This window comes from Bos taurus, chromosome 8 (genome assembly GCF_002263795.3).
Source record: "Bos taurus isolate L1 Dominette 01449 registration number 42190680 breed Hereford chromosome 8, ARS-UCD2.0, whole genome shotgun sequence".
Classification (NCBI taxonomy): domain Eukaryota; kingdom Metazoa; phylum Chordata; class Mammalia; order Artiodactyla; family Bovidae; genus Bos; species Bos taurus.
In genome coordinates, this window is record NC_037335.1 from 45,133,035 (window position 1) to 45,157,709 (window position 24,675).

The following is a 24,675-nucleotide window of genomic DNA, read 5'->3' on the forward strand; positions in this document are numbered from 1 at the left end:
AATGATAGTAATGAACCTATTTGCAGGGCAGGAAGAGACATGCAGACAGAGAGAACAGACTTGGGATGGGGGGAAGAGGGTGGGGTGAATTGAGAGTAGCGCTGACGTTGACGTATACACCACCATGTGTAGAAAGGTAGCGGGAAGCAGCTGTATCGCACAGGGAGTTGAGATCGGTGCTCTGGGACAACCTACCCGGGTAGGATGGGGGCAGGGTTGGAGGGAGGCTCAAGAGGGAGGGGATATATGTATACTTACGGCTGATTCACGTTGTTGTACCGCAGAGCCCACCACAACACTGTAAAGCAATTATCCTCTAATTAAAAAATAAGATTCTTCCCATTATGTGCATGTAAATTAGGCTAGCTATTCTGCCTTTTCCAGTAGTTTGACATAAAATTAAAAGGATAGGTTACCTTAAATGGCTGCTAGTTGTTCCATTGTCCTTATTCAAGCATTTGCTTCAGGTTCCATGTTCCTAGTTATTTCTTGGAAAAAGGCTGTTCACCCTCACGCTGTCGTTCCAGGCTATCTGATTCAGTTTCAAATACTCACATCATCGGGTTTTTTAAGATTCTGTCCAATAACCAAAGAGATGTTTTCCACTGAATATTGAGTTGATGACACAGATTGGAGTATTTAAAAGAATACAGCAGAGATGAGCAGGCTCTTGATTTTAAATGGCCAATCATGCCGTCTTCATAATAGGGCCGGATTCCGCTTTTTGAATCATCCGATATTCTAAGGCACTGATCACGGTAGCTGTCATTTGGTGTTAGTGCAAAGAGGAACAAGCAACGATGGCAGTGCAGCTGAAAAATGTGGGTGGGAGTGTCCTTTTTTATGACTAACTGGGAATGGGTGGGCAGGTAAGAGATAATGGAACTGCTTTATTAAATAATAGAGAAGTGAAAGAGGGCTGCCACAAAATAACAGTTTTCTTGCTTCTGTTATTTAGTCTTGAAGGCATGCCCTTTTTGCTTTACACTTTACGTATTAGCAGCCTCCCAATAATATATCCGATCATCCAGATGTGTTTCTGCACGATGGCTGAAGTGCAAAAACAGCTGTGGGCAAAGAAACAGTTAAGCCATTTTTTTTTTTAGCCAAGCCAGTATTGGCTATTAGTGTTCTGATATGCAGCTGTCAGACAGCTTGGTTATTTAATGTGTCTTCAGGGTGGTTAATAATACTCTCTGATCATGGGATGAAGGGTGGCAGAGAAGCGAAAATGATTGAATTAACAGCTTATCATACTATTATCTATGAAAAAAAAGCTTGAGAGAAAAAGAAAGACACTTTAAATTAGGTCATGGGGGTCCTAGAAAACTCAGTGGAACTTTTTGGCAATGCATTTCTGGACTTGACTTTCCTGACATTGACGTTAATGACTTGTATGTGAAGTGTCGGTCTCTGGAATCATTCCTTGCCTGAGCCAGCACTGGCTGCAAAGGATGTTTATTTGAAACAGTGGCAATTCTGTTGCTTCTCCGCAGAGAGCTAACATCCCCACCAACCAGAGATGCTGCTCATGTTTCTGGTAGGTCTTAGTGTGATCGAAATAGGAAGAGAGAGGCAGTAGCTGCCTTTGGTTTAGAAGTTTCACCAGAATGCCAGTTTCTTCCACTGTCTGACCACATGGTTGAGAAAGGAAGAGATTTCAGAAAGGGCAAAAAATAGGGCGCTTTTCAAAGAGGGTTTGATCCTTTTAAGTCACTGACCAAATAACATTTCTGAGACAGGTGGAAAAGCTGACAAAATGGATCTGACTGCCTGCACCCCACGGCACCTAGAAAGGATTCATCCTCAAACAAGAGTGACGCCAGCTTCAAATTAATGAGGCAACCCATCAGTCTGGATTAGGTCTCTGTGGGATTTTTTTTTTTTAACAAACAGCATTAAACTGCTGTTTAAGGATTAGCTTAGAGAATTGGAGTTATAAAGGCATACTGGCTTTTCAGTTAAATTAGGCCCACAGTTAATTGGATGACAGATTTGCAGAGCTATGGTAGTTCTTTTCTTTCTGTCCTGGCTTTATAGTGAATCGTGGCCTCACAGGCCAGCTTGATTTCCACCTTTCTCAAGGCTGGTTTTGCTCTCAAGCTCGCCTAAGATTCCTATTCATCCAGGCCCTCGTTGGGGGCCCCTGTTATTCTTTGTCTTTACCTCTCAACACCAGGCTCTCTCTCCTTCCCCACTCCCTCCAGAATCTTCTTGTCGCTTCTCTGCTTTCGATTTCCATCTTCTCCCTCATCATAGGAAACCAGTGTTTGCTAGTCTCCTAATAAGCCTTTTCAACTCTTGGGAAGAGTGTGTTTGTGGAAGAACAGATTCTAATGGTATGAACCTGGGGACTACCAGGCCCTGAGCCTTCTGGAAACAAAAAAAGCAAATTCAAAAGAATTTAGGGAAATGAAAACTTTAGGGAAAGTAAGTTTAAATCATACCTGTGGGACCTCATGAGCTGGCTGTCCCTCATACCATTCGCACTCTGGGGACCTGAGGAAGAATGGGAAAAGTGAGTAGAAGGGAGGATGCCTACGTACTGTCCACTTAGTAAAAAATAAGGCCCCTCTGACGTGACAGATGGCATGCGGATGAGACGAGCGCCCAGCTTCCCTTTTTCTCTGCCTGTGCTCCCAGGGCTGCCACGACAAAGTGCCACAGACTGGGAGGCTTAAACAACAGAAATGTGTCTCCAAGTCAAAGAAGTCCAAGGTCAAGATGTTGGCAGGGCCCTGCTACCTGTGAAGGATCTAGGAAAGGATGCTTCCTGGCTTCTTCTGGCTTCTGGTCAAGTGGTCCTGAGCATTGTTCCACTTGCAATACTCTATAATCTCTTCCCCAGTCTTCACACTGCCACCCTGGGACTCTCTGTGTGTCCTCTCTTCTTGTGATAACACCTGTCACTGGATTTAGGGCCCACCCTAATACCAGAGGAGAAGGCAATGGCAACCCACTCCAGCACTCTTGCCTGGAAAATCCCATGGATGGAGGAGCCTGGTAGGCTGCAGTCCATGAGGTCACGAAGAGTCGGACACCACTGAGAGACTTCCCTTTCATTTTTCACTTTCATGCACTGGAGAAGGAAATGGCAACCCACTCCAGTGTTCTTGCCTGGAGAATCCCAGGGACGGGGGAGCCTGGTGGGCTGCTGTCTATGGGGTCGCACAGAGTCGGACACAACTGAAGCGACTTAGTAGTAGCAGTAGCAGCTAATACCAGATGACCTTATCTTAACTAGGTTATATCTGCTAAGACCGTATTTCTGAATACGATCACATTTCAAGGCCCCAGGTAGATGTGAATTTTCAGGGGACACTAGTCAACCAACTACAGCACCTTACTGAGGACATGTGAAAGGGCACACAGACGCTCTTTAGCGTGTGTGTGTGTGTGTGTGTATCAGTCGCTCATCAGAGCCGTGTCTGACTCTCCATGACCCCATGGAATGTAGCCCACCAGGCTTCTCTGTCCATGGAATTCTCCAGGCAAGAATACTGGAGTGGGTTGCCATTCCGTTGTCCAGGGGATCTTCCCAACTCAGCAATCAAACCCAGGTCTCCTGCCCTGCAGGCAGATTCTTTACCATCTGAGCCACCAGGGACATGAGGTTGGATATATGTTCCCAAATTATTGTGGTCTCCTCGCAAAAAAGTATCAGGTGAATGAATGTATTAACAGATACAGTCATATGTTGGGGACATACTGTGTGTTAGAGAGAAAATCCCTGAGGGTGGAGCAGGGCACTGGTATTTTTAAAAGCTCCCCACACATCCAAGGCTGAGACCCAGTCAGCTTGTCGACAGGGTCCTTCAGCTCTGAACACCCTATAATCCTTCTGTGCTAAACGGAAGGGAAAGCTCTCCCCTAAGAGCGCCTAAGATGGTTGGCCAGTTAGGAAAAATGCATTTGATTCTAAGGTGAACCTTACCACCTTCATTTATCAACTGGATATGGGACTGGGTTCCTACAGCAGGCACTACTGCCACCTCGTGGTAAGAAGGTGCCTCTGACCAACCTGGATAAGGATTGATTGAGGTCCTGGAATTGAAATCTAAGTGCGAGTGTGAGGCTCGGAGGACTGTCTCCACTCCATGTACTTACTTTATGGTAGCCTCTTGGTGCTGTGAACCCACGTTTGGCTGGGGTACATCCTTCAAACAGCAAAGGCAGTTCCCTCTGACAGACATCTACCACCTTTCAAGTTGGAGTGGAGGCTGCAATTACAATCAGACATAAAAATGAAGGTGCTAATTTTCCCTAGGATCCTAGCATGCCCTTCTCATCCATCAAGGCCAGATACACTTGAGCCTCTTTGTAAGCCCTATGGCAATTTGGGGGTTAAACACAGAAAAATCCTTTTTACTGCTTAGTCAGCATCTTTAATGAAGTATCAACAAACATAGGGTGAAAAAGCCTTTTTTTCATTTTCAGTCTTTGACAGCCTGTTCTTTACAGCCATTCTACCTGCAGGGGACTAAAGCTTTTGTGGTAGCTCCCAATAGAATATACGGTTAAGTATGTGTGCGTGCTAAGTCACTTTAGTCGTGTCCGACTCTTTTCGACCTTATGGACTGTAACCCGCCAGGCTCCTCTGTCCATGGAATTCTCCAAGAATACTGGAGTGGATTGCCATTTCCTCCTCCAGGGGATCTTCCCAACCCAGGGATTGAACTCGTGTCTCTTGTGAGTCTCCTGCATTGGCAGGCAGGTTCTTTACCACTAGCACCACCATAATAAAATTCAAATATAGGTCCTTATTTAAAAAAAAACAACAACAACAACTCTGTAAACCCCAGTAATAGTACTGTATCTGTTTCCTAGGGCTGCCATAATGAAGTGCTATAAACTGGGTGGCATAAACAACAGAATTGCATGTATTGTTTCACAGTTCTGGAAGCTAGAAGTTCAAGGTCAAGGTGTTGGCAGGGTTCATCCCTTCTGAGGGCTGTAAGAGGAGGATCTCTTTCTGGCTTCCCTTCTTGGCTTGTGGATGGCCATTTTCTCCCTGTGTCTTCCTTCTGTGTGCCTATCTCTGTGTTCAAATTTCTCCTTTTTATAAGCATCTCAGTTATATCTGATCAGGGCCAGTCCTAATGACCTGACTTTAACTCCCTTACTCCCGTAGTACTGGGGGTTAAAGCTTGAACACATGAATGGGCCAAGGGGAACTGGGAGGCACAATGCAATCCATGCCGGCTACTGTGTTTTTGTGAAGAAAAAAATGGTACCAAGAAAAGTGATGGAAGGGAAAGGCCTGATAGGGCTGCAGCCTCTGGCTATGGCTAGGGGGTCTCTGGCAGCTCACCCTTTCCTTCTGCACAGGGAGAAAAACCAGTGGCCTCATCCCAAGGCAGTGCTACCTTTTGAATGAAGCTAGGAGAAGGCAATGGCACCCCACTCCAGTATTCTTACCTGGAAAATCCCATGGATGGAGGAGCCTGGTGGGCTGCAGTCCATGGGGTCGCTAAGAGTCGAACACGACTGAGTGGCTTCACTTTCACTTTTTACTTTCATGCATTGGAGAAGGAAATGGCAACCCACTCCAGTGTTCTTGCTTGGAGAATCCCAGGGATGGGGGAGCCCTGTGGGCTGCCATCTATGGGGTCGCACAGAGTCGGACACGACTGAAGCCACTTAGCAGCAGCAGCAGCAGTACCATATTACCCTCCCCACATTCTCCAGAGTGAACTCAGTTGCAGCCCCAGGGCTATGTGATACATTAGATAATAAGGTAACCATTTCGATTTACAATTAGCAACAGTCACTGTAAAGTCCAATGTAGAACTGTCAGCCACATAAATCACTGATGCCCTCCAGCTTCTCTTAGGTCTTTGGAAAACAAATCAATCAGGCCCGGAACTGTGTTAAAATATTGCTGCTATACTAACAGTTTTGAAATGAGAGGCCATAATCCTAAATCCATCCCTCGAGACATCCAGAATCAGTGCCAGGTTTTTCTTGGGTCTGTTCTCATCTTATCAGTAATCTATCTGCTGGTTGGTGTGGAACACTTTGATAGGGCATTGGAAGGCTGGCAGAAGGCCTGGGACTCCGTGTGCTGCCAGCATTCAGGATTCAACAAACATTCTACATGATCGGCACAATGTGCTAGTTTTCTTCCAAATTGTACGTACCCTCCAAGGTCATTCCAGGTCCACTTTTTGCCTCAAGGCTTCTCAATGAAGGCCCTTTCGTCCCTGGTTCTTGGGAAAGAATAATTTCACCCCTGAGTCTGAGTCTAAATTTTTTTTTTTTTTAAGTACTAAGGTAAGAAACTTAGCTGGGAGAAAGCTTCCTACCTATAAAAAGCCCATACCAGTGTGACTGGACTCCATACATAGACTGTGTCCCGATTCCCGTAGCATTAGTGTCTGTACTTGTTCACCTCCTTAAAAAAATGCTGAGCTTTTGGACACCCACTACTGTTCTTCAAAGAGAAATCTCCTACTCCAATCTATTTCCAAGTGATCATGCCTTGTGAAGTATCCTAATACGGGGCAGATATGAATATGATAAAATGAAAACACAGAGCCTGATGTTTGAAGAAAAATTCCAGAGTACATGGTGGCTCCTCAGAAACTCAAGGGTCTTTGAGAAGGCAATCTCGTGAACCCAGAGAAGGAGGGGACACCGGGCCCCAGGGGATGACAGGGGTGAGACCCTGTGGAGCTGCTTGCGTGTTTGTGGCAATGCAGTTTGGACTAAAATGACGAGCGTGAGGCAGAATGCATTGGTAGGTGCTCTCATGGCAACAGAGAGAACATTGGCCAAGGAAACAGGGCTGGGGAAGAGGGGCTTGGAACAGGAAAAGGAAATAAGGGACTTGCCACCTATGATAGCCTGGAGAGGAATCAGTTTCTTCCTCAGGGGTATTTTGGCAAAGAATTTCAACTTAAAATCAGAATGGGGCTGCCCTTGGACCCCAGAGAGGAAAAGATCATGCTTCCGTGGGACCCTGGGGCTGAACTGTGAGGCAACTATAGTTAAAAAAGAACGTCACCCATGAAGGTCAGGCGCTCACAGAACAATGAGGCCTCAGGGACTATTTAGTGTGGTCATCTTAGCCACATCATCATCTTTTATCTTAGTCCTGAAACTCTGCCTTGTTTCAGCTCTGCCCTTAAATCCCCTCACAGCACGTTCCAGATCTTATGAAATTCTATTGGCTAAATATGCCTTTTAAACAGTAGGCTGAGGGTGTGTATGTGTTTCTTTCAGGAAAAAAGGGAGGGATGGAAATGAGCCTAGAAGTGAGGCCTCAGAAGAGGAACGTCTCACCCCTGACACCCTCGGCACAGCACTCTAAAAAGTCACCCTCCAAAAACTTGGCCCATCATGAAGTGATCTACTTCAGGGGGACCCCTGGGGTAACCTGGCTGCCCCACAGTGGGGTCCACCCTCAGAAAGGGCTTTGATTTTAGCAAACAGACTACTTTTGTTTTGCTGTGTTCCTTTGTGTGCATTGTACAGTTTCAGTCATAGAAGTACCTGAGTTTAAGTGGAAATAAACATATGAACCTCTCACACACCCACAAACCAACATATGTGGATAAATAATGCTAAGGATTTAGGCCACAGAAATACCTAAATACTCCTTTCACACCAACCGTTGTCACACCTTTTCCTTCAGGTCTCAGAATTTAAAACATATCGCAGTTTCGCAGAGCATCACATGCTTAGGGAACCCTGGCATCTGTGTGGACAGATGATTATGTACATGTACATACAAGAGCAGTTGATGACAAGAGCTCAAATGTCATTCTGTCTGTCCATGCTTCCCTGAGATATGGCTGGGTTCTCCCACCAAAGCACCAGTTCCTGTTTCTACTTCCAAAGCCATCAGGTGAGCAGAGGGTTGAGTTTCAGTACCTCAGAAGAAGTTGCTAGTGTTTGTGGAAGTAATACCTGAAGAGCCCATCTCTGTGTTGGAGAGCTGGAGGGGGTCCTACATGTACCATATTTTGAAGAATAAACTCAAGCTATGAGTTTCTTCCCAGTGTAGATAGACAGCTGATACTTTGTCTCTTCACTGATGGTTAATAAAGGATTTGTGGATTATAACTTGGAGAAAGGAAAATTGTTGAACACTTTATACTAAATATGAGATAATCAAATCACCTTCTTCTCATTGTGGCCAAGTTTATAATCAGGGAGATACTGCTTAAGACCTAAAGACCTATAATGCATACTTTCAGGTAACCAAACATGTCATTCCAGGATTACATTAGAACATGGGTATAGAATTGGCAGTTCTCACCAACTTTGACATCCTTGTACCTGGAGGGTGAGAGTGGGTGTTTAATGAAGTTTATGGAAATTACAACAAGACCCTCCAGTTTAAAAAAAAAATTCCAGTGGAATGATTCGAGAAGATGGCAGAGTAGAAGGACTTGCTCACCTTTGCTCATGAAAACACCAAAATCACAACTAACTGCAGGACAACAACCATTGACAAAAAAGACTTGAATCTACCAAAAAAGATACTCTACACCAAGAGATAAAGAAGAAGCCACTGTGAGATAGTAGGAGGGGCACATTAGCAACAAAATCAAATCACATACCAGTGGGTGATCCACAGCCTGGAAAATAAATGTATCATAGAGGTTCTCCCACAGGAGTGAGAGCTCTAAGCCCCACATCAGGCTCCCCTGCCTGAGGTTCTGGCAGCAGGAGGAGGCGCTCCCAGGGCATTTGTCTTTGAAGGCCGGTGGGGCTTGAGTGCGGGATCTCCAGAGGGCTGAGGGAAACAGAGACTCCGCTCTTGAAGGATGCACACAGGTTTCACATGAACTGGGACCCCGGGCAAAGCAGTGAGTCCATAAGCGCCTAGGCCGGACCTACTTGTGGGTCTTGGAGGGTCTCCTCAGGGCCTGGGGGTCAGCTGTGACTCACTTTGGGGGCAAGGACACTGGTGGAGGCCCCAGGGAATACTCATTAGTGTGAGCTCTTGGGCAGCAAAAGCAGTTCTAAGAGGAAGTTTATGGCCACACAGTCTTACCTCAGGAAACAAGGAAAAGCACCTCAAACAACCTAACCTTACATATAAAGCAACTAGAGAAAGAATAAACAAAATCCAAATTAATTAGAAGGAAAATATTATAAAGATTACAGCAGAAATAAAAGAAATAGAGACAAAATAGAAAACATCAATGAAACTAAAAGCTGGTTCTTTGGAAAGATAAATTGATAAACCTTTAGTTAGACTCATCAAAAAAAAAAAAGAGCTCAAATCAATAAAATTAGAAATAAAAAAAATTAAATCTGATACCACAAATACAGATGATCATACAAGACCACTACAAGTGACTATATGCCAATAAAATAGATAACCTAGACAAAATGGAAAAATTCTTATTAGAAAGGTACAATCTTCCAGACTGAACCGGGAAGAAATAGGAAATATGAACAGACCAGTCACAAGTAAAAACTTTCAACAGACAAAAGTCCAGGACCAGATGGCTTAACAAGTGAATTCTATCAGACATTTAGAGATGATGTAACACCTATCCTTCTGAAACTATTCCAAAAAACTGAAGAGGAAGAAACACTCCCAAACTCATTCTAGGAGGTCACCATCACCCTGATACCAAAATCAGACAGAGACACCACAAAAAAGAAAATTACAGACCAATATCACTGATGAATGTAGATGCAGAAATTCTCAACAAAATACTAGCAAAAAGAATACAACAATACATTAAAAGGATCATACACCATGATCAAGTGGGATTTATCCCAGGGATGCAGAGATTCTTCAATATCCACAAATTAATCAGTGTGATACACATTAACAAATTGAAGAATAAAAACCATACGATCATCTCAATAGATGAAAAAAAAAGCTTTTGACAAAATTGTATGCTCATTTATGATAAAAACTCTCCAGAAAGTGGGCATAGAGGGAACCTACATCAATATAATAAAGGTCATATATGACAGAACCACAGCTAACATCATACTCAACAGTGAAAAGCTGAAAGCAGTTTCCTCTAAGATCAGGAATAAGAGAAGAACGTCCACTCTTACCTCTTTTATTGAACAGTTTTGAAAGTCCTAGCCATGGCAATCAGAGAAGAAAAAAGGAATCCAAATTGGAAAAGAAGTTAACATAAAATGATGCTATACACAGAAAATCCAAAAGATGGTACCAGATAACTATGAGAGTTCATCAGTAATTTCATAAGGCTGCAGATACAAAATTAATATACAGAAACCTGTTGCATTTTCAAATAAAAAAAATGACATATCACCTCATACCAGTGAGGTGATATAATTGTTGATAATAGCCATCATCATCAACAATAAATGCTGGAGAGGGTATGGAGAAAAGGGAACCCTCCTACACTTTTGATAGGAATGTAAATTGGTACTGTCACTTTGGAGAACAGTATGGAGGTTCCTTACAAAACTAAAAATAGAGCTACCATATAACCCAGCAATCCCACTCCTGGGCATATATCCAGAGAAAACCATAATCCGAAAGGTTTATGTTCACTGTGATGTTCATTGCAGCACTATTTACAATAGCCAGGACATGGAAGCAACCTAAAAGTCCATTGACAGGAATGGATAAAAATGTGATGCATATACACAATGGAATAGTACTTACCATTAAAAAGAATGAAATACATTTACAGAGATGTGGATGGACCTGGAGCTGTCATACAGAGTAAAGGAAGTCAGAAAATGAAGCACAAATACTGTATAATATCACTTATATGTGGAATCTAGAAAAATAGTAGAGATGAACTTATTTGCAAAGCAGAAGTAGAGTCACAGATGAAGAGAACAAATTTATGGTTACCAAGAGGGGAAGGTGGGTGGGATGAATTCAGAGATTGGAACTGACATATATACACTTTGATTTATAAAATACAGAACTAATGAGACTCTACCGTATAGCACAGGGAACTCCACTCATGGTCTGTGGTGACCTATATGGGAACAAAATCTAAAAAAGAGGGAGTATATGTATACATAGGATAATTCATTTTGCTGTACAGCAAGAAATTAACAAAACATCATAAAGTAATTGTGTGTTAGTCACTCAGTCATGTCCAATTCTTTGCAACCCCAAGGACTATAGTCCATCAGGCTCCTCTGTCCATGGAATTCTCCAGGCAAGAATACCAGAGTGGGTTGCTATTTCCTTCTCCAGGGGATCTTTCTGACCCAGAGATCGAACCCGGGGTCTCCTGTATTGTAGGTAGATTCTTTACTATCTGAGCCACCAGGGATAGCAATTATACTCCAATAAAAATTAACTTTAAATATTTGTTCCATTTCTATACACTTACAATGAAAGGTCAGAAAGAGAAATTAAGGAAATAATCCCGTTTACCATAGCATCAAAAAGAAAAAAATACCTAGGAATAAACCTATCTAAGGAGGCAAAAGACCTGTTCTCTGAAAACTAAGATGCTGATGAAAGAAATTGTTGTTGTTGTTCAGTCACTTAGTTGTGTCCGACTCTTTGCGACCCCATGGACTGCAGCACACCAGACTTCCCTGTCCTTTATGATCTCCCTGAGTTTGCTCAAACTCATGTCTATTGAGTTGGTGATGCCATCCGACCATCTCATAAGATGACACAAACAGATGGGAAGATATACCATGTTCTTGAATTGGAAGAATCAATATTGTCAAAATGACTATAATACGCCAGGCAACCTACAGGTTCAGTGGAATCCCAATCAAATTACCAATGACATTTTTCACAGAACTGAAACAAATTTTTAAAGTTTTATGCAAATACAAAAGATCCTGAATAGCCAAAGCAATCTTGAGAAAGAAAAACGGAGCTGGAGGAATCAGGCTCCCTGACTTCAGACTATACTATTAAGGCTACAATAATCAAAGAAGTATAGTACTGGCACAAAGACAGAAATATATTAATAGATCAATGGAACAAGATAGAAAGGCCAGAAATAAACCCTTGTACCCATGTCAATTAATCTATGACAAAGGAGGAAAAACTATACAATAGAGTAGAGACAGACTCTTCAATAAATGGTGCTGGGAACATTGCAGCACATGGGTGTAACCTTAAAAATGAAAGAATGATCTTGGTTCATTTCCAACGAAAACCATTCAACATCACAGTAATCCAAGGCTATTCCCCAACCACTGATGCTGAAGAAGCTGATCAGTTCTACGAAGATCTACAGGACCTAGAACTAACACCAAAAAACATGTCCTACTTATCATAGGGAATTGGAATGCAAAAGTAGGAAGTCAAGAGATACCTGGAATAACAGGCAAGTTTGGCCTTGGAGTATAAAATGCATCAGGGCAAAGGCTAACAGAATTCTGTCAACAGAATGCACTGGTCATAGCAAATTCCCATTTTCAACAACATAAGAGCCAACTTTACACCTGGACATCACCCAGTGGCCAATACCAAAATCAGATTGATTATATTCTTTGTAGCCAAAGATGGGAAAGCTGTATACAGTCAGCAAAAACAATACTGGTGCTGACTGTGGCTCAGATCATCAGCTCCTCATAGCAAAATTCAGGCTTAAACTAAAGAAAGCAAGGAAAGCTATTAGGCCATCAGGTACAACTTAAATCAATTCCCCTAGGAATATACAGTGGAGGTCACAAATAGATTCAAGGGATTCGAGCTAGTAAACTGTGCCTGAAGAACTGTGGACAAAGGTCCGTAATATTGTACAGCAGGCAGCAAACCAAATCATCCCAAAGAAAAAGAAATTAAGAAGGCAAAGTGGTTGTTTGAGGAGGTGTTACACATGATAGAGGAAAGAAGAGAAGCAAAAAGCAAGGGAGAAAATGAAAGTTACACCCAACTAAATGCAGAGTTCCAGAGAATAGCGAGAGAGAGAAAAGGCCTTCAATGAACAATGCAAAGAAATGAAAACAACAGAAAGGGTAAGACTACATAGCTCTTCAAGAATATCAAAGAATATCAATATCAAAGAAACCTTTCTGCCAAAGATGGACACAATAAAGGACAAAAATAGTAAAGACTTAATAGAGGCAGAGAGATCAAGAAGAGATGGAAAGAATACATAGAAGAACTGTACAAAAAAGATCTTAATGACCTGGATAACCGCAATGGTGTAGCCTCTCTCTCAGAGCTAGACATTCTGGAGTGCGAAGTCAAGTGGGCCTTAGGAAGCACTGCTGCCAATAAAGCTAGTGGAGGTGACGGAATTCCAGCTGAGCTATTTAAAAATCTTAAAAAGATGATGCTATTAAAGTGAGACACTCAATATGTCAGCAAATTTGGAAAGCCCAGCAGTGGCCACAGGACTGGAAAAGGTCATTCCTCATCCCAATTCCCAAGAAGAGCAATACTAAAGAACGTTTAGTACCAGACAGTTGCACTCATTTCCCATGCTAGTAAGGTTATGCTCGAAGTCCTCCAAGCTAGGCTTCATCATTATGTGAACCTAGAACTTCCAGATATTCAAGCTGGGCTTAGAAAAGGCAGAGGAACCACCAATAACATTGCCAACATTCACTGGATCATAGAGAAAGCAAGGGAATTCCAGAAAAACATCAACCTCTGTTTCACTGACTATGCTAAAGCCTTTGACAGTGTGGATCATAACAAACTGTGGAAAACTCTTAAAGAGATGGGAATACCTGTTTTCTGAGAAACCTTTATGTGGGTCAAGAAGCAACAGTTAGAACCCTGTATGGAACAACTGACTGGTTCAGAATTGAGAAAGGAGTATGACAAAGCTGTTTATTGTCACCCTGTTTATTTAACTTATACACAGAGCACATCATATGAAATGCTGCATGGATGAGTTACAAACTGGAATCAAGATTGCTGGGAAAAATATCAACAACCTCAGATATACAGATGATACCACCCTCCTGGCAGAAAGTGAAGAGGAACTAAAGAGCCTCTTGATGAGAGTGATAGAAGAAAGTGAAAAAGCTGGCTTAAAACTCAATGGTAAAAAAATTAAGATCGTAGCATCCAGTTCCATCACTTCATGACAAATAGAAGGGAAGAAGGTAGAAGCAGGGACAGATTTCCTTTTCTTGGGCTCTAAAATCACTGTGATGGTGACTGCAGCCATGAAATTAGCAGATGATTGCTTCTTGGCAGGAGAGCGATGACAAACCTAGACAGAGTGTTGAAAAGCAGAGACATCACTTTGCCAACAAAGGTCCATTTAGTCAAGGTTATGGTCTTTCCAGTAGTCATGTATGGATGTGAGATGTGGACAATAAAGAAGGCAGAGCACTGAAGAATTGATGCTTTTAAACTGTGATGCTGGAGAAGACTCTTGAGAGTCTCTTGGAAAGCAAGATCAAATCAGCCAGTCCTAAAGGAAATCAACCCTGAATACTCTTTGGAATGACTTAGACTGAAGCTGAAGCTCCAATACTTTGACCAGCTGATGTGAATAGCTGACTCACTGGAAAATACCCTACTGCTGGGAAAGATTGAAGGCATAAGGAGAAGAGGGAGACAGAGGATGAGATGGTTGGATGGCATCACTGATTCAGTGGACATGAACTTGAGCAAACGCCAGGAGATGGTGAGGGATAGGGAAGACTGGAGTGCTGCAGTCCATGGAGTTATGAAGAGTTGGACATGACTTGGTGAACACGAACAACAACATGTAAAAGAATGAAACTAGAACATTATCTGTCCCCATACACAAAAGTAAACCCAAAATGGCTTAGACCTAAAGTAAAACAAGCTACTATAAAGCTCTTCGGTTCAATACAGTTCAATCACTCAGTTGTGTCCAACTCTTTGTGACCCCATGGACTGAAGCATGCCAGGCTTCCCTGTCCATCATCAACTCCCAGAGTTTACTAAAACTCATGTCCATCTAGTCGATGATGCTATCCAACCATCTCATCCTTTGTCACCCCCTTCTCCTCCTACCTTCAATCTTTTCCAGCATCAGGGTCTTTTCCAATGAATCAGTTCTTCGCATCAGGTGGCCAACGTATTGGAGTTTCAGCTTCAGCATCAGTCCTTCCAATGAATATTCAGGGTTGATTTCCTTTAGGATAAGACTGGTTGGATCTCCTTGCTGTCCAGGGGACTCTCAAGAGTCTTCTCCAACACCACAGTTCAAAAGCATCAATTCTTTGGTGCTCAGCTTTCTTTACATAGTCCAACTCTCACATCCATACATGACTACTGGAAAAACCATAGCCTTGACTAGATGGACCTTTGTTGGCAAAGTAATGTCTCTGCTTTTTAATATGCTGTCAAGGTTGGTCATAACTTTTCTTCCAAGGAGCAAGCATCTTTTAATTTCATGGCAGCACTCACTATCTGCAGTGATTTTGGAACCCAAAAAAATAAAGTCTGTTACTCTTTCCATTGTTTCCCCATCTATTCTCCATGAAGTGATCGGACCAGATGCCATGATCTTAGTTTTCTGAATGTTGAGTTTTAAGCCAACTTTTTCACTCTCCTCTTTCACTTTCATCAAGAGGCTCTTTAGTTCTTCTTTGCTTCCTCCCATAAGGGTGGTGTCATCTGCATATATGAGGTTTTGATATTTCTCCAGCAATCTTGATTCCAGCTTGTGCTTTATCCAGTCCAGCATTTCTCATGATATACTCTGCATATAAGTTAAATAAGCAGGGTGAAAGGATACAGCCTGGACATAGTCCTTTCCCAATTTGGAACAGTCTGTTGTTCCATGTCCAGTTCTAACTGTTGCTTCTTGACCTGCATACAGATGTCTCAGGAGGCAGGTCAGGTGGTCTGGTGTTCCCATCTTTTGAAGAATTTTCCACAGTTCGTTGTGATCACATACAGTCAAAGGCTTTGGCATAGTCAATAAAGCAGAAGTAGATGTTTTTCTGGAACTCTCCATTTTTCATGATCCAATGGATGTTGGCTATTTGATCTCTGGTTCCTCTGCCTTTTCTAAATCCAGCTTGAACATCTGGAATTTCATGGTTCACATACTGTTTAAGCCTGGCTTGGAGAATTTTGAGCATTACTTTACAAGCATGTAAGATGAGTGCAATTGTGCGATAGTTTGAGCATTCTTTGGCATTGCCTTTCTTTAGGATTGGAATGAAAACTGACCTTTCCCAGCGTTGTGGCCACTGCTGAGTTTTCCAAATTTGCTGGCATTTGAATGCAGCATTTTCACAGCATCATCTTTTAGCATTTGAAATAGCTCAACTGCAATTCCATCACCTCCACTAGCTTTATTCATAGTGATGCTTTGTAAGACCCACTTGACTTTGCATGCCAGGATGTCTGGGTCTAGGAGAGTGATCATACCATCATGATTATCTGGGTCGTGAAGATCTTTTTTGTATAGTTCCTCTGTGTATTCTTGTCACCACTTCTTATTATCTTCTGCTTCTGTTAGGTCCATACCATTTCTGTCTTTTATTGTGCCCATCTTTCCATGAAATGTTCCCCTGGTATCTCTTAATTTTCTTGAAAAGATCTCTAGTCTTAGAGGAAAATATAGGAAGAACATTCTTTGATGTAAATTGCTACACTCCTTTTGGAATCACCTCCTAGTGTAATGAAAATAAAAACAAAAATAAACAGATGAGACCTAATTAAGCTTAAAAGCTTTTGCATAGCAAAGGAAACCATAAACAATATGAAGAGACAATGCACAGAATGGGAAAAAAGACATACAAGGAATTAATCTCCACATTATACAAACAGCTGATGTAGCTCAATGTCAATCAATCAATAAAAACCCAATCAACAAATGGGCAGAAGATCTACATAGACATTTCTCCAAAGAAGATATACAGATGGCAAAAAAGCACATGAAAAGATGCTCAACATCACTAATTGTTAGAGAAATGCAAATCAAAACTACAATGAGGTATCACCTTTCTGACCATCAAAACTAAATTCTAGAGAGGGTGTGAAGAATAGGGAACCCTCCTACACTGTTGGTGGGAATGTAAATTGGGACAACCATTATGGAGAACAGTATGGAGTTTCCTCAAAAAAACTAAAAATAAAACTATCATATGACCCAGTCATCCTAGTCCTGGGCATATATCTAGAGAAAACTGTAATTCAAAAACATACATACACCCCAATGTTCACTGCAGCTGTAATTACAGTAACCAAGACAAGGAGGCAGCCTAAGTGTTCACTGACAGATGAATGGATAAAGAAGACGGAGTACAATATACAATGGAATATTGTAGTATAGATTATAATGGAATATTGCTCAGTCATAAAAAAGAAATAATGCCATTTGCAGCCACAAAGGCAATTCTATAGATTATCATACTAAGTGAAATAAATCAGAAAGAGACAAATATACCACATATATATGGAATATTAAATGAAACTAATGAACTTACTTACAAAATACAAACAGATGCCAGGGTTTGAAAACAACCTAATGGTTACCAAAGGGGAAAGGATAAGTTAGGGGTTTTGGATTAACATATACATACTACTATATAGAAAATCCACAAGGACCTACTATATACTACAGGGAGCTCCTCTACTCAACAATCTGTAAAAACCTATTTGGGAAAAGAATCTGAAAAAGAACAGATAAATGTATAACTGGGTCACTCTGCTGTATACCTGAAGCTAACACAGCATTGTAAATCTAAACTATTCATGTACGTGTGTGCTCAGTCATGTCCGACTGCGACCCATGGACTTTAGTCCACCAGGCTCCTCTGTCCATGGAATTCTCCAGGCAAGACTACTGGATTGGGTTGCTATTTCCTCCTCCAGGGGATCTTCCTGACCCGGGGATTGAACCAGCATCTCTTGTATCTACTACATTGGCAGGTATATTCTTTACCACTAGCACCACCTGGGAAGCCCCTTCATAAGCTAGAAAAAATTTTAAATACATTTAAAAATTAAAAATTTAGTGAACATACAGGAGTTTTAATGACCAGAGCTGGAAATAATTCATTATTTTTAATACTAAGGAAATTATATTTCATTATAATACTGTTTGATTTTTTTACTGAATTACAAATTTCTCATAAAATTGGTTAAACACAATATTACATTTCTTTTCATGTAGTTTTTATTATATAAACCAGTAACTATTTTCAATATTCTAAGTTATTTTACAAGCAGTATTTAATAGAATCTTGTGGTTGTAATGGAACTTTGTGATCATCTGACCCAGGACCACCCCCCACGACTGCCCGAGCCCTTGTCACTGGCCACCAGTCATCGAGTGCCTCCCTGCCACCCTGGGTCCACTGCCTCAGCTCCACCCAGAGGCCAGTTCACCTGGCCTCCTCCCTCAGAGACCACTCATTTCTTTAGTTAGAAAACATTTCCACATTGAAGCAAAACTGGCTTCTACAAATTTGTCCCAGTTCTGGTCTTGGAGTCATTTTTTCTCACCCTTGGCTTCCCTGGTGGCTCAGATGGTAAAGAATCTGCCTGTAATGCAGGAGCCCCAGGTTCGATTTCTGGGTCAGAAAGCTCCCCTGGAGAAGGGAATGGCTACCCACTCCAGTATTCTTGCCTGGAGAATTCCATGGACAGAGGAGCCTGGAGGGCTACAGTCCATAGGGTCTCAAAGAGCCAGATGTGACTGAGTGACTGACACATTCACTTGAGTCTCAACAGATGACAGATGGGCTCCTAGGGCGGGGGGCACTGTGAGTATCACAACACTTGATGGAAGGAGATTGAGAGGGTGACCCTTTTCCCAGCCTGCTCACTTCACATGTTCTGGTGCTCCTGCCTGCCCCGAGGATCACGGCCGCCTGTGCCACTACTGTTGGTGACGGTGTCACACTTGCAGTGACAGCTCAGCGAGTACCTCTTTCTTCCCCAAAGTGAGTCTTCAGATATTCAAAGACAACTGTTACGTTCTGTCTTTAAATCTCTTTATTTTCTAGACCCCAAAGCCCAGGTTTTAACCAATTCCATGGGGTCCTGGGTTTGGAGACCTTCAGCTGATGGTTCTTTCAGGCAGGGCTCAGATTGGTCAGTGTCCGCCTCAGTTTGGCACTGGAAACCAGACACGGAACCCCAGCTGGGATCTACTGGATAAGTAGAGCTGAACTATCACCTCCTTTTGGTTTTAAAGAAAGCAGGACTCAAATCTAATTAGAAGAAACTTGTAGTTTTATGTGGGTGTTTTTATGCCACTGGTCAAGCCTAAATGAAGTCGACCTTACAGGCATCTGTCCTGAGAAATGGAGCAACTTCCTCTTTGCCCACTGCTAGAGCACACACCGCTTAATACTCAAATAATCTTTCAGATACAGCTTGAGTAGTAGTGTGAACATGTTGTACACTTAGGCAGGTGAACCTTTCCAATTTTGATTAATAAGAGGGAGCAGTCTCAACTATTAAACAAAGTGGTAAATAAAAGTTACAACTCAAAAGTCTCAAATTACAAGAGGAAATACTCACTTTTAAACAAAATCCTGTTTGACACAGTTTCTTTCCTAATAATTTTCAGTCATTTCAAACTTTGGACTCAAGTTTTTTCAGTCTCCAGATGACTGTGTTGGGCCACACAATGTCTGTGGTCCCAGCTACAACCTTCTTAACCATTATGTTGGGGACACTAACATATGCCAGGCACTAAATGATATGTATATAATTGTGTGTACCCTGTATGTATATTTGTACCCAGACACTATTTTCCTATAAAAAAAAGTTTATCACTTATAAAGCAGGATTTATTACTCTCATTTTACAGATAGAACAAATGAAGTACAAAGATGGTAACTTGGATACTGTCCTGTAATAATTAGAGGATCAATAGATATATACAGTTACATCTTCCTGAACATGGTACCACTTCTCATAAATATAGCCTAGTACAACTGTCAGAGGCTGAATTAGCTGCCTCTGATCTTAAGCAGCTACCGTTTTAGGTCTGATATTTGCTGGACGTATTTTTTATTCCCCAACCACAGGGACAGTGTGTGAAAATGAGCACAGGGTCCATGAGTTCCAGACCATGTTCAGGTTGCTCTGATATACTTCAGGACCGATATACCACAGCACAACCCCAAAGCACTGTGCCCTTGGAGGGCTTAGTCAGCGTTATTTCCTTCCAAGTCCCTAGCCCTGAGCTGTGATGTGGTAGAACTTGATAAATCTTGGTGGAATTTAGATATTGCAGAAGTTAGATGCTTATCATTGCAAAAGAATCAATCGCAGGGACTTCCCTGGTGGTCCAGGGGCTAAAACACCACCCTCCCAGTGCAGGGGACCAGGTTCGATCCCTAGTCAGGGAACTAGATAGATAGCACATGCCGCAGCTGAAAGATCCCACGTGCCTCAACTGAAACCAAGTGCAGACAAATTAATTAATTAAAATATCTTAAAAAAAAAGAATCCATCCCAGGCCTATTGCCCTCCCACTTCTACCTGCATGTTTCTCAGGTACCAGTCATTGAGAGAATGAATGAACTTGTGTTCCTACTCATCAGGCACCATTATAAATCAATGCCAAAACTTAGCCTTACATCTCCTTCCCCTTTTCCCCACCCAGTAAGTGAAAATGGTGACCACCTTGGCAGATGGAGGAGACATGAACACAGTCGTGGTAAAGAAGTTTCTCCACTCCAGAATTACCCAAAGGAAACGGCTGAACCCCACTACGCACAGAATCATAATCAACTGGACTTGGAGTCTGCAAGATGTCAGGGGAGCCTTGGCGGAAAGGCTGATGAGCAGATGTGAAAAATACCACACTCTTCTGGCATTTGCTGTTGCTTGCTGAACTGTGAAGAACTGCATGAACTCTGTTTAAGCTGCTTTCTATACCATTGCCAATCACCTTTTTGGACTTGGAAGTGCTATTTTCCTATTGACACTTGCATTATTTCATTTTGCATGCATCCAGTGATTATCCATAAGCAACATATGTAATCTGCGCATATATTTTTTAAAGATCCATCCATGCAAAATGGTAAATAAAGTCTAAATTCTATTCTTTTTTGCAAAGTTATAATCATAGCCCATGTCATTAAAAGTTTAAATTGGTTTCATATAAAGATCAGTGTAATAGGTCTGCATATACTTTATAGAAAATTAGCTTCTATAAAGATTTTTTCACTGTTTACTAGTGAAATGAGATAAGCAAAGCTATTTATAAAAGGCCTTATGTCGTGTACATACATTGTCTTTGAAATATTTGTGATTTAGTTTATTGCTTGTAAAAGAGAAATTATATAATTTATTTAGTAAATACTATTGTAAACTATAGTTTTATTGAGAGAAATAAAATATTTTGTTCTCAATTGTGGTTTATGGTCTTTATATTTTTTCCTTTCGTTAATAAAAAAGAAGTAACTTTGACATTCCTCATTTTTACATATTCTAGACTGCTAAATAAACTGACTCTCATGATAGATGAAAATTGAGAGAAAATTCTCCAGGCCCTGAGAAAAGACTCAATAACAGATCCTGCTCCATTTGCTCAAGATTTTTTCCCAAATGTCCTGGTGTTAGTCAGCTTTCACTGTGTTATATTGTGGTAACAATCCCCAAATCTCTGGATTGGGGATCCAGAGTATCCTCTAGGACATGCCACTTTTATGGCAGAAGAAAGTGATCATGGAACCATGGAGCTCAGAAAGCTAGTGCTTAAATATGGTTTATAGAACTTCTGCTCACATCCCACTGGTCAAAGCAAAAGACACTGACAAGTCTGATGTCAAAGAATTGGGAAATATACTTTTCATATAGGAATAGACACAGCAGAGGGGGACAATGAATATTTTAAGCAGTTAATACATCTGTAGGGGCTTCCCTGGTGACTCAGTGGTAAAGAATCCACCTGCAAGAGACACGGGTTCAAACCCTGGTCCGGGAAGATCCCACATGCCATGGAGCAACTAAGCCCACGCACTGCATCTATTGAGCCCGTGCTCTAGAACCCGTGCTCCATAACAAGAGAAGCCATGGCAGTGAGAAGCCTGTGCACCATAACGAGAGAGTAGCCCTGCAGCAACAAAGACCCAGCACAGCCAAATATAAAGAAAATTATTTTTTTTAAATATTCACTGGAAGGACTGATGCTGAAGCTGAAGCTCCATACTTAGGCTACCTGATGCAAAGAGCCAACTCACTGAAAAAGAACCTGATGCTGGGAAAGATTGAGGGCAGGAGAAGGGGGCGACAGAGGATGAGATGGTTCGATGGCATCACTAACTCAATGGACATGAGTTTGAGCAAAATCCAGGAGATAGTGAAGGACAGAAAGCCTGGTGTGCTGCAGTTCATAGGGTCACAAAAAGTCAGACACAATACTGACAGAAGAACAACAATGATTAAAAAAAAAAACAAAAAACATCCAAAACGTCTCTTGAGTGTCCCAAGCAGCAGAAGCTTAAGAGGCTGTGTACTCATACACTATGGAAAAAATCATTAGAAAGCAAAAAGACATTCCTGGTAAATACTCAATGTAAAGTATTAATGCTGCTACTGCTAAGTCACTTCAGTCATGTCCAACTCTGTGCGACCCCACAGACGGCAGCCCACCAGACTCCCCCGTCCCTGGGATTCTCCAGGCAAGAACACTGGAGTGGGTTGCCATTTCCTTCTCCAATGCATGAAAGTGAAAAGTGAAAGGGAAGTTGCTCAGTTGTGTCTGACTCTTCTCCACCCCATGGACTGCATGCAGCCTACCAGGCTCCTCTGCCCATGGGATTTTCCAGGCAAGAGTACTGGAGTGGCAAACTGATTCTCATAAGCAAGCATGGTATTAGCTTTTGTAACTACATCTTGGAGCCATGGTATAAGTAGTAATTTCACTTGCAGAGCTGGTGCTGGGACTCAGTCCTGGGTCGAGTTGTCAATGGGAAATTCTACTGAAATGGACTGTGGAGGATTCTTGCTGTCTCTTGCCTTGCTGTCTCTAGTATCCACGTGTGCTAGCAGATGCCCATTCTTCCTACAGGGTTTTTCTTAACTGGAATCCCACTCTTATCCCCTCCTATTTGTAAATCTACCCATTTATCTAAGCATGGGTCCTTGAGCGCACAACCCATTGATTGTATAAGGGTCATAGATGTATATTATTAGGACCATGAAATAATATGCACAAGTCGAGTATGCCTTTGTGTATATGGGGGCTTTTTCCATGAAGATAAAGGCTATAATTTCCATCAAATTTACAGTGACAGATCCAAGAACTGTTAGGAAGCACTATTTTGAGGCTTAACTCAAATACTACTTCAGTGCCATAAAGCTGTCTATGATCCCCAGCTCCCTCCCCCACCATCATCACCCTTGGTCAGCCTGTGGGCATCTCACTTGTCTCAGAAAATCTCAACACTTTGTACCTTTTTTCAATGTTGGAAGTATAACTTAAATATAATAAAGTATACAGCTACTAATTGCATAGTTCAGTGAATTTTTACATATAAATGCACCCTCAATCTCTATCAAATTACCAATGGCATTTTTCACAGAATTAGAACAAAAAAAATTTAATTTGTATGAAGACAGAAAAGACTCTGAATAGCTAAAGCAATCTTGAGAAAGAAAAATGAATCAGGAGGAGTCAGGCTCCCTGATTTCAGACTATATTACAAAACTACAGTAAGACAATATGGTACTGGCACAAAAACAGAAAAATCAATGGAACAAGATAGAAAGCCCAGAGACAAACTCATGCTTCTAAGGCCACCTAATCTATGACAAAGGAAACAAGAATATACAATGGAGAAAAGATAATCTCTTAATAAGTGGTGCTGGGAAACTGGATAGTCACATATAAAAGAATAAAATTAGAACACTCTAACACTGTACACAAAAATAAAATCAAAATGGATTAAAGACCTAAATGTAAGGCCTGATACTATAAAACTCTTAGAGGAAAACAAAGGCAGAACACTCATTCAAATAAATTGCAGCAAGATCATTTTTCACCCACCTCCTAATGAAAATAAAAACAAAAAAACAAATGGGACCTAGTTAAATTTAAAAGCTTTTGAAGAGCAAAGGAAACCATAAACAAAACAAAGACAATTTCAGAATGGGTGAAAATGTTTACAAATGAAGCAACAAGGGAGTAACCTCCAAAATACAGACAGCTCATGCAACTCATTATCAAAAAGACAACCCAATTAAAAAATAAGCAAAAGACCTAAATAGACATTTCTCCAAAGAAAACATACAAATGCCCAAGAGGCACATGAAAAGCTGCTCAGTAAAGCTAATTATTAGAGACATAAAAATCAAAACTACAATGAGATATCACTTCATACCAGTCAAAATGATTATTATTAAAAATCCACAAACAATAAATGCTAGAGAGTATGTGGAGAGATGGGAACCCTCATACATTGTTGGTGGGAATATAAATTGGTACAGCTACTATGGAGAACGGTATGGAGGGTCCTTAAAAAATTACAAATAGAACTATCATATGACCCAGCAATCCCACTCCTGGGCATATACCCAGAGAATAAAGGATACCTGCACTCTGACGTTCACTCACTGCAGCACTGTTTATAATAGCCAAGACACGGAAGCACCTAAATGTCCATCAACAGAGGAATGGATAAAGAAGATATGATACATATATATAATGGAATATTGCTCAGCCGTTAAAAAGAATGAAATAGTGCCATCTGCAGCAACATGTATGGATCTAGAGAGGACCATAGTGGGTGAAGTAAGTCAGAGAGAAAAGGAGAGATCTTATATGACATTCCTCATATGTGGAATCTAAAAAGAAACGATACAAATGAACTGACTTACAAAAC

The 24,675-nt window shown here is 41.4% G+C and overlaps 1 protein-coding gene and 1 long non-coding RNA gene across 12 annotated transcripts in view; one reads left to right on the forward strand and one right to left on the reverse strand.

Annotated features, from left to right (window-relative positions):
• PIP5K1B (phosphatidylinositol-4-phosphate 5-kinase type 1 beta) overlaps positions 1-21,201 on the forward strand; it is a 346,077-nt gene extending 324,876 nt beyond the window's left edge. For 4 of the 7 annotated variants that reach the window (XM_015472493.3, XM_002689633.6, XM_059889453.1 and 1 more), the window contains one exon: positions 7,225-8,067. In XM_015472493.3, the coding sequence (XP_015327979.1) occupies positions 7,225-7,248 (24 nt within the window). In that variant the 3' untranslated portion in view covers positions 7,249-8,067. Of the gene's footprint in view, positions 1-7,224; positions 8,068-20,450 lie in introns of those variants that run through there. The other 3 variants (XM_015472494.3, XM_059889454.1, XM_024996161.2) reach the window with 1 other exon arrangement.
• The window catches only part of LOC101902390 (uncharacterized), a 101,077-nt gene that overhangs the window by 11,545 nt on the left and 64,857 nt on the right, over positions 1-24,675 (reverse strand). For 4 of the 5 annotated variants that reach the window (XR_001500824.3, XR_235552.5, XR_001500822.3 and 1 more), the window contains exons 3-5: positions 4,108-4,220; positions 2,448-2,499; positions 417-576 (exon numbers count right to left, since the gene is read on the reverse strand). This is a non-coding gene — a long non-coding RNA (uncharacterized lncRNA). Of the gene's footprint in view, positions 1-258; positions 299-416; positions 577-2,447; positions 2,500-4,107; positions 4,221-24,675 lie in introns of all 5 variants that reach the window. The other variant, XR_009495576.1, reaches the window with a different exon arrangement.